The following is a 13,955-nucleotide window of genomic DNA, read 5'->3' as shown; positions in this document are numbered from 1 at the left end:
ACGTCGAGATAATCAAATATAGCGTGCCGTTGAATTCTTTTAACCGTTTGGTAAAAAACGAGGAAAAGAAGGAAAAGAAATCAATCGCGAAGCATATTCCTCCGGTTCTCTTACACCGACCAACCGATTCAACCGATTCGCACCCGGCATACAGCCACAGGCGATAACTGGAAATAGGGCATTCTTATTCGCGATTTCATTCCGTACACGATCCATGAAAGTTTTACGGTCTTTCAGGGTTGTGTATATAAAGATGGAAGATAGCCTCGGTGGTTGGAGGAGGAGTAGAAACGCACCCGGGCGCAAAAGGTTTCACCCGACACGGTAATTGGGAAATGTGATACGAAATGCCCTTTTCCGCACACCGGCCGTAAATATCATCTCGATTTTTAGAACCTCCTTACATATCCCCCGATTGTCTGATTTTCTTTGTTTTTTCCTTTATTCATTTTTCCTTTTCTTTTCGATTATTATGTTTATCCATTTTGTTTACCTTTCTGTCTTTATCACGCATTCGTTCGTCCAGCAATAAGCTTTTTGTCACCTTAACCCGAGGCTACATTTTTTCCCATAAAGGAAGACTGGAATTGACGGTGAAATAATTAAGTGATGTCTGCTTCAACATTGAGTTTTACAATATATAAAAAATATCTAGCTACTGTTCAAGCATCGCAGAAAAACTCTCTCAGTTTTCCTAAAAAAATAGATTGTTTAAATATTGTAAAACATCGGCAAAGTTAAGGTAAAACGGAAATTTTTTTAATGGAAACATATATATATATATATATAAATAATTTATTTATTTATTTTTTTATGTTTTTGCACAATTGATTTCGAGCAAAAAAAACCTGTGAAAGTCTGTTTCTGAACTTTACGAGGAGTTGGAAAAATGTTTGGGGTGCATTTCGCTCAGAGTGAACAGGGAACGACCATAATTTGCTAATTAGTTCAGTGTAGTCCGTGATAAATGGAAGCGGGTCAAGTGATAATGGACTGATTGGTACAACGAGCTTCTCGTTCTACTCTGCCTCCACCATTATTCACTTCTAAAATAAATATACGATAAAGATGTTTGATTTTACTAAAAGTTATAAGAGAAACACAAAATAAGTAATTCGAATTTACCAAATTGTGTAGTAGATTTATTGTATTTGTAAATCGAATAAACAGTGAACGTATGGTGAATTCACTGTTCCGTATGCGAATAAAACTTGGTAAACAGTATAGAAGGTTCCATATATAAATTTCTACCAGTGTTACAATATACAAAGCCTGATCAAAGAGGTTGGGTTACAAACGTGAAACGATATACAAGAAATCGTCTAGCGAACTGCATTTGGAGACAAGAGCAACAGCGGTACGGTTGGCAGTGGCAAAATGTTATGTAAATTAAAAGCACGAGGAGCGGCGGAATGAAAAAGAAGATCAAGTTCAGTGTTGCAGGGGTTGAAGGCGGGCGATGGAAGATTCCCGGCCCGCGGCCCGGGAGTAATAATTTATGTGAAATTGCCTCGCTGAAGTAGGTGTAGTAGGTGTAGTAGATGTAGTAGGTACGTAGGTTCGTCTCGCGATATCTCCTGCGGAGTAGGAAGAAGAAGAGGAAGAGGAAGAGGAGAGGGAAGAAGAGAGAAAGAGAAAAAGGAAAAGAAAGAAGAGGAGAGGCAATGGGTGTACCGCCAACCAGGACGCCCGACTGCCATCAACTTACACGTACTCACATACGTATGAACCTCTCTGCGTGCATTTTCAGCCATGCCGTTGCACGTCTCCGCTGCGAGTACGCGATAAAACCGGCATCGTGTACTCCTTAATGTTTGTACTCACCTACTTTGTAAATACTCACAAGTATCGCGTGTATACTTGCGAATATTGCATTCATCCCGTTACTGATTGTACAACTCGATAAGGGGCGTCACGTTCTATCTAAGTAAATGCAAAATGACTCGTTATGTAATTAATTTATTGATTCTTTATATCCTTAATGTTTTTTCTTAAGTTTCTGTACCAAGCCACGTAAAAGTAACTTAGATAACCTCTGTGGGATTTACTTAAGGGGGTTTGTCTATTGTGGAAGTGTAAAAAATCGATTCAATTTTTTTCATATTATTGTAGCTAAATCTTTTAAGAATAGTTTGGCTCAGAGCCGATGTCGAATTTCCCAAAATTGAGAAAGTCACGAAATCTTTATTATACCTATGAACTAGGATATTCTTGCTGGCTTTGGTAGCTTTTTCGTTTTACGAGCTATACAGGTGTAAAAAAAAAATTGCAAATTTCAAATTTTTGACTTTCAAACCTGAAGCATAAAATGCCGATTATTTTTTTGATTTGAGATGACCGAAACAGCCGGAATCATGTCTTCGTTTAAGCACATTTTCTATACATACGTTCCTATCGGACAGTATACATCGGTTTATATTCAATAGTTCGACACCAAAAAATTCACAAAGTTTGTTTAAATGTCAATTAATATAATGTGAAAATGATGAGAAATTTCATTTCAATGGTTTGTCTTAAAAAAATACCCGAAAAAAACCTTTAAAAAGACATTCTTCACTCTAGACGACCCCTTTAATAATTCTGTGATTATTGTGTAAATCTTTTTGATTCGATAAGTAAATAGTTACCTTACGCAATGTCAGACACTTTGTTTTCTGCACTGATATTACGTCTACAATTGCATCAGCGTTCGTTCTCGTAGGAAAGCGAATATTCAATCGGAAAGATCACGCTTCAAGATAAAAAAAAAAGAAAAAAAAGAAAAAAAAGAAACAAATCTTCATTCACTTGGATCGTATCAGAGAGTAAAAATGTTTGTAACTCCCCCTGACAACTCGCTTATCTGTCACGAACGTAACGTAACAGAACGAATTCTGTCCGTTACATAAACGGTATGTCTCGGATTTGGGAAGAGACTATTTTCGCTACAATAGGCGAAGAAACGTCGCCGCTGCAGCTCGGAGAAGCATGTAGCTCTATAACAGGTGGTATAAAGAAATAATAAAGATAAAAGATAAGATATATATATATATATATATACACACACGTAAAATAATTTTCAACCGTTCGATGCAGGCTGCTGCCGCTGCTGCTGCCGCACGTATATATAAGTACATACTTGTAGATACGTCGGAAATCGGAAAAGTCGTTTGTGCCGAGCAGCGGACGGATCCAATATAAGTCAGCGTTCGCATTCGCGTCCGCGCATGCGCACAAGTGTCGGAGTGAACGGGCATCGAGACCTACGGACGAGGCTCGGAATTTGAATAATCTTATTGGAAGGCAATTTAATGTGAACTCCTGCTCCCTCCCTCCAACCCTCCCTCCTCGTCCTCTAGCCCAAGTTCTCTATACTAACTCGAGTATTTATATATTATGTACGAAATATACCGCGATAGAGGGAGAGAAGAGAGACAGAGACAGAGAGATAGAGAGAGAGAGAGAGAGAGAGAGAGAAAGAGAGGGCGGAAGGAATCTGGGAGCGCTGATTCTGTCGTAAAGCCTCAACGACGTGATCAAAAATGGCTACTGCCTGCAGGCGAGAGGGGATCCACTTGGCATTTTGACTAGCATATATATATGAGGCATTCCACGTCAAATTAGCAGCCATGTACCTCGTCCCATTCGATTCTAATCATTTTTTATTACGATGTTATTACCAATCTGAAAGGGTCTCGGGAATTATTTCAGATTTTCTTCAGCCGCTGACGAAATTTATACAAAATTGCAATACCAATTACAAAAAAGCCATTTTTTAAAATCATAAAAAATTTACACTGATTCGATGATTCACGATACGATTTTTGAGCAGCACACAAATATAGTGGGATTTCAATAATAACTATTTGAAATTGTGTTCAAAATCACATTTCGAATTATAGAATCTGTGTGAATTTTTTCCGATTATTAAAAACAGCGTTTTCAGAATTGGTTTTGCGATTTTGTTCCCAAATTTCACCGGTGGTTTAAAAGAAAACTGCAAACATTTCCGAGACCCTTTCGGATCGGTATGAACGTCATACTAGAATATGATTAAAATCTAAGCGGATGAGGTAAATGGATTGCTAATTTGACGTGGAATGCCCCATATACCTACACGTGGGGTATACGTATGGAGAGTTTCACCGGTGAAAAATTCAATCTTTGAAATCGCTCGATAAAAGTTACGAGCAACTCCGCGAACTTAATCATCTGTGAGTCGGGAAGATGAAAAAGATAAAGCCTCGTAGGCTTGTGTGCCAAACTTACGCCGTATCCAAGTACACCGTGTAGCTCGTAATTTTCGGATTCGTCTCCACGTGGCAAACGAGATATGAATTCGGAGATGAGATTCAATTTCTCCTCCGTCTCTGTTTTATTTCATCAATTTGAAAAATGAACATTTCGATTGAATCGGATATGCCCACCGCTACTGTTTTCGTCGGAGAAACGTTTTGCATGATTACACTCGTATCGATTTACGCTCGCTTTTATAAAGTAAATGTTCGATCGAAAAAAAAAAACCAAAATTAATGTCGATCGTTTAACTCTGTAAGTTATACGAGCCTAAAGATTGATACACCTAGGTATACATACAAATATATACCTGCTTATACCTGTGTGTATACATATATATATATATATATATATATATATATATATATATATATATGTATGTATGTAAGTATACGAATCAATTCTCGTAAACGTGCTCAAAGTATATTCATCGAGCTTATCGGCGGTACACAACCTTTTATATATACGAGGCTGGCACGCCGCGGTGAAATTCGAGGCGCTTTTCGCATCTCCGCAGAATCAATGACTCACTAGCCAATTACGTTTTTACGGTTCGAGGGTGCGTCCCGTGTGTGTGTGGGGGGGGTTCGAGGGGTTTCGACTCGAGGGTGGATAAAGGAAGCTTTACCTCGCCCTTAGCGACGCTTTTTATGTAAATTGAAATAGGGCTATCGAGGATCGCTTAACTGTAAAATTCACCGAAAGATTCGGTTATACCCGTCGAAAGCCTCTATAACCAACTTTCGATGTGAAATTTACGCACAATTGCCAAACAACCCTCTGATGGAGATTTCGAATTGCTGGTTTTTTTTTTTTTTTTTGCTTTTCAACATCACTCAACTCTGCGGAGAAAATCCTTGCCGGCGTCAAGTTTCCGGAATAAAATACGTCATTTTGGCATCGTGCTGTAAAGACATGATATTTAAAAAAAAAAGACTAGATCTTTACTATTCATATACATATCCCGTGAGCTAGGATAATCACGATTGCTTTTGTTTTACGGGCCGAACAAATGTAAGAAAAATATAAATTTCAAATTTTTTATCGCGAAACTAAAACTCCCAAAGCAATCCCAATGATCCTAGTCCATCCTAGTTAATCCTAGGCATGCAAAGTCGGGGATCACGGATAGATCGCCGCGAGAGACGAGACGTGGATATAGTATGATAATAATGGGACTGTTTCACGCCGGCGTAGCGTGCGATGTAATTTCTTAGTAATAACATTCCGTATGTGCCTAAAACAGCCGGCACGCTTTGAGAACTGACGACGTTACAACACTGACTCCTTGTGCAGGCAGGCAGCGGCAGACTCGGATACAATATAAATGATCCATTTGCAAGGTTACGTGTTTCACGCGGAGTTTCGCCGTTCCTCCTCTATATTCTAATTCACATAAATCTACAATCTATATTATTGAGTGTGCATAATCGGCCCGACGTACGAGATAGGTATACGTTATTTCTACTACAACTCGTTGGCAGGGAAAAACGAAAAACGCAATTCGAGACGAGTATCCACTTTTTTAGAAACACTTACTCGGTGAACACTGATAAATATATCATTCGCAGCAAACCTTGAAAATAGAATTTTTTCAGGACACAAGAAAAATTCAAAGATATTTCCAGGACTTTGCCAGGACCGTTAGAAACCATGAGATAAACGGAGAAAACGGTACAAAAATGCGAAAGAGCAAAGAGTCGACGAGGTAAAATCCCGAAAGTCAAATTAACGACCAGTTAAAAACGTAAAAAAATCATAAATGCGAAAAGCTGTCTTGTAGAAAAATAAAAAATGACAGCGCAAAAATGTATAAATAAATTTAATCCGATTTTTTTCTCTTTTTTTTTTGGTAATCGGCAACATTACAATCCGAAAAATATTGAATTGTGAAAATACCGAAGAGTCAAAAAGTCAACGTTTCAAATGTCAGACTCGTACCGTTTCGAAAATTTACGAATCTGAATTTATATCAATAATAACTGACCAGACTCGAAAGGTGGAAATCCCGAAACCCACTATGAGAGAATGGACGAAATACCGAAAGATTGCAACCTTTGACGTCAGGATCACATTTCTTCTTTCCAACGTCATCAGTTGCTGCTTATAGATGGCGTTACGCTTGTGCAGAGACGCGAGGGCGCTGACGTGAATGTGGAACGCGATTTAATGCAGTAACGTCTCGGATAAATCGAACGAACGAGAAAAAAGATTTACTGTTCGAATGTTATTAAAAATATGTTGCCCGTTCCCTTGCGTTATTTTTTTCTTTGATGACACAGACGATTGTCGGATACAATAAGATAATCTTGATGAAACTAGCATCGAGTTGACCAATTTCACAAATTCCAAATTCTCAGGAGATTCGGTATTGCGTCGTTTCGGGATTCTGCTCCTTCTGAATTTTAATTTTGGACAAATAATTTTCTCGGTTTTCTGGCTGCTCAAAGTATCAGCTGCTTATCGAAAGTCCCAATTTCGGTACACTGAAAAAACCCATCAAGTTTTGACAAATCGCTGCGGTTTAAATCTTTTCAAGTCTCCGTAGCATCCGGTTTAAAATGAACAAAAACAAAATCGGTCCATTAATTCCGATGCGCGCAAGGGTTTGACAATCGACAAAAAAAACGGTGATCCCAAAATAACGTTGGAAAAATTCACAATACTTACAATTAGTATAGTCATTCACGTCAGTAATTTGTTCTCAAATATCCGCAAAAAATTCTACTCCAACGTTATTAGTTGCAAAGCGGTCGTGAAACGCGTTCGAGACTCGCCTGAAGGAGAATTTATTATGGGTTTGTAGGTATCGTTGGCAAGATTTCGCAGCGGGCAGCTTCAGTCATAACCATAGCTTGTCGTTAACGCGAGGAGCAGTTAAACGCAGACTGGCACACCGTCTCGATCTCAGACGTCATCTCCAGACGTTTTGCCGCGTCTAATTGCAAACCAAGCGTAATTATTCACAAGCTCAACAACGTCGTAACGTCGAACGCGGGTAAAATCGCGTGCTTGACTGTATAAGCGGTTTAACATTCGTCCCTCGGTGTCTTTGATCCGAGTGTAACGACGCAGTGGGAAAAAACAAAGATTATGTCTAGGCTGCGTCGAAACTATCGGTGGAAAGCTTTTTCGAATTTGTTTCAAATGTTTTCGCGTCATTCATTGCACGTGAAAATTCGATGAGAGAAAAAATGAAATACTACTATTCAATTCGGATTTCGAACTGCAAATTCAGATTCGTGATTAACGATTTAGAAGCCCTCAGCTACCATATTACATGGAATGTCACCATTTTTTTAATTTTTTAAATTTCGCGACACTATAATGGATCCGCCACTACAAATTTTGGAAGTCTGACCTTGGATTCGTTATCGGTGACTCAAAAACTTTTCGCCTGATAATTTCTAACTAAATCCGAATATTATTAGATTTTTTTCCACCATATTGGATTCGCCATTTTGGATTTTGCAAATCTGACCTCAGATTCGTAATCAGCTACCACAAACAAACCGACGAGTACCAATTTTCATTCAAATCCATTTATCCATTCTCAAGATGTAATCATTATTATTTAATTTTTGAGAATTTTGTTACTTAAATAATTGAAAAGTTAATGAACCGATCAAAGACAAAATCTAATCGGTTCCAAGTTTAGAAATGCCGCGTCGATTGAGACCAAAATTATTGAAATTCAGTGACTCGTTTTCGCGATATCGTTGAACAAAAAAATTGATCGCATACAAAACTCAACTTTTCATTTTCCGGGTGATTACAACAGCTTCTTTTGTTCTATATCTATTATCACAAAAAAGTGTTTCCTTTATTCGTGCAGAATTATAAAAGCTGCGTAACGATCACAATCATCTACTGTACGTATACAAATAGAGCATCGTAGCGACGACAATATACCTATTCTCGAACAATATATTTCGCACGTGTTTTCTTCATTTGGCACCGGCTTTCGCGTATCCTGGCAAATATAAAAAGTATAACTACAGAATCTGGAAAAGCTCGGGAATTGATATATCAATTTGCAATTTGCATCGACACGTCCACACACCCATACATACATATATACATATATCGCGTGACTAAAGGTAAAAGGGCGCATCCCAATCTATGTGCCCTTTTACCTTTGCAAAAGTAAAAGGGCGTATAATTTTTTTTTTTATTTTTATAATTTTTTTATCCATAAGGAAAAATTTCTTAGGTATAAAAAAAATTTTTTTTTAGTGCATGTTTCGTGAAACTATTTTTCAACATTTAGTATCAAAATGAGAATTTTTCTTTATGCGCCCTTTTACTTTTAAGTATTATTTTTCTAAAAGGTGAAAGGGCGTATGTCTTGAGATACGCCCTTTTAGCATTAGGATGCCAAAAAAATTTTTTTTACAGATCTTTGCGTTTCAGACGATTTTGAACCGATTGGCAAAAAAAAATTTTTTTGTACGCCCTTTCAGCATAAATCCCTACTAACATGTAGGGATATGCCCTTTTACCTTTAGGCACGCGATATATACATATACATGTATATTATATACGTACGTACGCGCGCCTTGGCGTGGGGATTTTCTTCGGTTCGAAATTGCGTCCGTGTAAGTTGCACACAGTTGTGGGACGTTGGCGTTTGGCGTAGAAAAGGGGTGAAAGGGGTGGATAGGGGAGAAACGGATAAGGGAATAAGGGGAGTCGAGTCTTCCGCGAGGTGTTTGCAAACTGTTCCATTGGCCCAGATATCCTCCTCCACCTCACCAGACGTGGGTGTACCGAAGTCTGGAAACTTCCAACTTTCTGCAAGGTCCATACACCGTACCATACCTGGACGCCGCCGCTGCAGCAGCTTAGGCGAGGGGATAGATTTTCAGGATTTCTCCAACGACACGGTCATTCGAAGGAATGAGAGACCAACCGCAATCCGATCAGCCTGCTCCGTGCAATCGCGATTTTTCCATCCACCGCAGGAGGATCATAAAATTTCTATCGATAAAAACCTGAGCTGGATTTCTTATAGGCAAGTTGGAAAAGAAATGCGGGAAATGACATGAAATCAGCACGCGTGATGGAGGATAGTTTTATGGAACTGGAACTATGCTCTCGTTATTCTGGGATGATAAAAAACAATTTTCCCACCCGTTTCCACTACGCATTCGACGAGAAAATCGATGCTTTACGGGTAAACGCGTACTGGTTAAAAATATATAGGTACGGTACGCGGTTTCCTCTTTCTTCATCTTATCGATTGTGAGACGAGGTGAAAAAAGATACGTATCAATTAAAGGACGGGGGTTACAGCTTGGAGGTCTAAAATCGTACCTATTTTTAGGAGTTTTTTTTTTTTTCAAGGAAAACACTTGGACTAATTTGAGTTTGAAGGATTTATTATTCATAGTTTCACGGATATTTCAAAAGTTTTTCGTTGAAATTAATAACAAAATGGCGGCATGGCGCATGTAAATAGCGAACGACCACGTCACGGATCATATTTTCTCCGATGAACTTGAAATTTTTACACAATCTTTAAAACTTGTTTATCCACTCGAGCTCTCGTGATTCGATTTTTGAATTTCAATCCCAAAATATTTCTATAAAAATTTATTTTCTAATGTTTTGGTAGAAAAATAAAAATTTTCGTTCATAATCATACAGGTTTGGAAAAATTTTTTGTCCAGTGATGTCAGGAGATGTGCTACCGTAAAAGCCCTCGAGTTCAAAGTCGTTCGCTAGTTATATGCGGTATGCCACCATTTTGTTGTTAATTTCAATGAAAAAATTCTAAAATATTCTTCTCTCGAAACTACAAATAATAGAGCCTTGGAAAAAAAAAAACTTCTGAAAATAAGCATGATTTTAGACCGTCAAAGCTGTACTTTCCCCTTAAATATTAAAAACATTTTTCGAATGGTATAAAAAAAAGTCAGATCGACCAGCTGCTAGCTTGCAGCATGATAAGAAGGATAAATTGGGGTACATATTACATGTATTTGCAGGGGACGACGGCCGCATATGTGAGGGAAGGGGGGGGGGGCGTACCTACAGAGCGGTCCTTCATTGTTTAACATTGGTTTGTGCCGGAGTGTTTGAGAGGGTTTAGTCGTCGATCTCTCTCTCTCTCTCTCTCTCTCTCCCGAGCTAATGCATAATGCAAAACAATCCAACTAAGTTATATTCCACCGCCACGTACAGATACGCCGAGCTTATCGGAGGGGCGAAAGGGGAGGGGACGGGGAGTTTGAGATTTTCACCGAGGACCGCCGGAGAACCGAAATCAACGGTTAAGCTCTCCAAATATGAATTTCAACCTCTTGCAATTAACTTCAATGTACACGAGCTGAGCCTTGCCTCGCCTCGCTTTGACTCGCGTCTTAACCCCCGCCATCGCCTATACACACGTACGCGGCTTGTATATCCCGATAAGCAAACTCTCAAAGCCCCGTTTGTTACCGTGAACAAAGTTACTTCTGCATAATCCACGATTTCACGAAAACCGCTGACGTAGGTATGCATTATATACAGTAGTAGGTCTGCGCTGTGTTACAAGTATGACGAGACCAATTTGCGAGTTTTAATTATAGAATTCTTGGACGCCAATCTTCGTCGAATTGTCTGTAAAGACCGAGAGAAAGAAAATACAATGTTCTATTTGTTCGAAGTGAAACGTGCGAAGGTACGCACAGTATACACCTTATCACTTTCGGTCGCGCAATTTAGTTTTTTTTCTTTTTCTTGCACGGGAGTGGAACTATACGTTCCTATGTATTTTTTGACGTTGAATGCGAATCCGATGTCAACAATTTAATAAAACTAAAAACAACCCCTAAAATGGGGTGAAAACAGGTCGAATCATCCACATTGTTTCAGACAGTGTTCTTTAATGAGATTTATATGAATAATTATTTGAGACATTAGGATTGAATTTTGTAAGCCTAATGACTATTATGAGATCTCTGTTCGTCAACCAATGAATTCCAAGCATTTTTACTATACGTTGATTACCAAATTTCTCCGCTAACGAATTACATTCAAGAAAATACGTGTTTTTTTTGCATATGTTCATCCATAACAATCATAAACAATTATGGATTCACAATTAATCCAAATCATTCTAAAATTGAAGTATTTTTTTTTTTATATGAAAACGCAAAGAAATTCAAGATTTTGCATGGAATAAAAAAAAAATGACAAAAATAAGGTAAGAAAGAAAAGTGCCACTATAGTGGCTTATGTGACTGAAAGGGTTAACACATGTGAGATATCTGCACGCGGCATATACATTATACATAAAAATCGCATCGTGCTCGTTAAGTGGTTGAAAAATGTTTGATCATAAAAGTAGGAATTTAAGAGAGAAACACGTCATCCACTCTTCTCTTTCTCTCTCTATCTCTCTATCTCTTTCCGTATACACATATAGTACAAAAGGAGAGTAAAAAATGTAACGAGAATTAACATTTAACGACCATACTCGTTGAAGCATCAGCTTATACCTACATCCAGCAGCCACGAATAAGAAGGGAGCAGAAGGGAAGGGGTTTACCTACGGCTCTCGCAGGCGCGAACTAAAAGTCGAAAGGTTGGCTGCCGCAGCAGCTGTATAAAAAGCGAGTAGAAGCCCGGTATTAAAAAAACGCGAGAAGATTAATGGAATGCATATACGATGTATAATATAACCTGTATAATTTATAGGGAAAAAACAAGGTATTCGCCCCTGTTTGTCAGGAGGAGAAGTCACAAGATAACGAGAAATTCACTCCATTTCGTAAGAATATCTACCTACATACATTTATACGTTCAATCTCGCGTGTAACGAACAGATCAATCCGATACCCTTGAAATAATCAACTTCCATGACAAAATTATTATTCGACAGACGATCGGTGCAAATGACAATTTATTGTGTTTATATCAAATATAATACGAGGATAAGGAATAGTAGAAGAAACTTGGCGAAAGAGACTGAAACATATTCCGATCAAAACAAAGGGTACAAACGTATGACTTTATTTTCCTCCTTCGTTGAAAAAAAAAATTTTGTCTTTGAATTTTGGGGAAAAATAGAAGAAAAAAAACGTCAGGTTTAATAGCCATGCAGACTGAGATTCCATCATTATCGTAAAGCACGAAAAGTTGGCGTTTAGTAGAGAGAGGGAGAGAGAGAGTGAAAGAGAACGGGGAACAACACGGCTGTGAACAGCGAGCAGTTATTCATACATAAATTAGAACCATGAAACGAACGAATACCGCGTCAGGGTGTTTAATTAAATTTGCGACGTGATATACGTCGTCGCTTATTACCAGCGGCGGACCCGCAAGGAACGAACGAACCGCGGCGGCGGCGGGTTAAATCATTGCGTGTTGGGAACTTTCTACCAATTTCTTTTTTTTCTCACCGTTTTCACCGATTCATTCTTCGATATTTTCGGTCTGTATTCTTTTCTCGAACTAGCCAGGAGTTTCCCACGTATCGGGGACAAGAGGTAAAATTTCAACTTACGTGTGTACGTACGATGGAGAAAAAACCGATATACGTATGTGGCAGAGAGAGGCAAAAAAAATGACCAAAGCAATATCTTTAAAATCTGCAAAATTCTTATATCGGACAGCAGCTGCTTGTAGAAAATTCGCGTACACCGCATACGATATACATATTTTATACATATGTATACATCGAATTTCATAAAATTCGTTGGCCGAGAATGCACAGTCGGGTTTTTTGTACGCGTTTGTAGCCGAGTATGCAAAGCGAGAGACGTCAGTTGAGGCACGTAAACAACAAACTAAATAGCTCGGAGTAGTGAGCAAACAAAAGGCGTCCCCTCTCGACTGAGGAAAAGCGACGGCATCGTCCTCGTCTTCGTCCTAGGAGTGAGTGCGTGTCTCCTCGCGTCGGCCGAGCTCCCGCGAGTATTTTCGCCTGACTCGAGGAATTTAATTCAATTGATTAAAAGATTAGTGAAACCCGTAGGTCTGCGGTACGTGTAAAACTCTGCAGGCTCGATTTGTGCGTATTAATAACCACCTTAAAAATATGAAGAGGGGGGTGGAAATTGGACGCGAGAATTTCCGAAGGCAGGGAAAAGTGTGGTAAAGTACAAAGCTGCGTCGGTATTGACGCGGAGGGCAGTGAGAACGTCGTATAATTGGCGAAAATTTGATAATATAACAGGATTACGGAAATCTGAAGAAGACGACGACGATGAAGAAAGAAAAAGCAAGCTCGTTGCAAGTACTCACCAAGGCCCAAGTCAGCGAAATAGATTTCTCGAAGAGCGATGAATTCCTCTTCCTCCGTCATCCCTGCGTGTCCAAAGCTGTCGTTTTCCGGCCAAACCTCCCTGGAAACATGAGGATGAAGTTAGTGACGTTACAACAATGATTAGGATTGTCTGAAATCTTGGAAGCCATGATAAATAAAACACATTGATATACATAATTCGCGGAGTCGATTCCGTGAAAGTCATTCAGAAATTGAACACTAATGATCTTTTCCCCTGACGTGATATTTACCGGCGAGAAAAGACCTTCGATCAAGGAGTGAAAGATATGTTCATATAACTTGTGTAAATATATTAGACTGATCGGTTCGGCGCTTTCTGAAAAATCTTGCTCACCATTTTGCGAAAGCATAATTTTTCCAAAAACGCTTTCAAAGTTTCAAAAGCACTTTAAAACGCTCCAGG

The 13,955-nt window shown here is 38.9% G+C and overlaps 1 protein-coding gene across 1 annotated transcript in view; it reads right to left on the bottom strand.

Annotated features, from left to right (window-relative positions):
• Nucleotides 1–13,955, bottom strand: part of LOC124301345 (protein timeless homolog) — an 88,849-nt gene that overhangs the window by 63,966 nt on the left and 10,928 nt on the right. The window contains exon 14 of the mRNA XM_046756266.1: nucleotides 13,510–13,610. Within this exon, the coding sequence (XP_046612222.1) occupies nucleotides 13,510–13,610 (101 nt within the window). The remainder of the gene's footprint in view (nucleotides 1–13,509; nucleotides 13,611–13,955) is intronic.

The sequence above is a fragment of the Neodiprion virginianus genome, chromosome 1 (assembly GCF_021901495.1).
Source record: "Neodiprion virginianus isolate iyNeoVirg1 chromosome 1, iyNeoVirg1.1, whole genome shotgun sequence".
Taxonomy (NCBI): Eukaryota; Metazoa; Arthropoda; class Insecta; order Hymenoptera; family Diprionidae; genus Neodiprion; species Neodiprion virginianus.
This window is presented reverse-complemented; position numbering and strand designations above follow the sequence as displayed.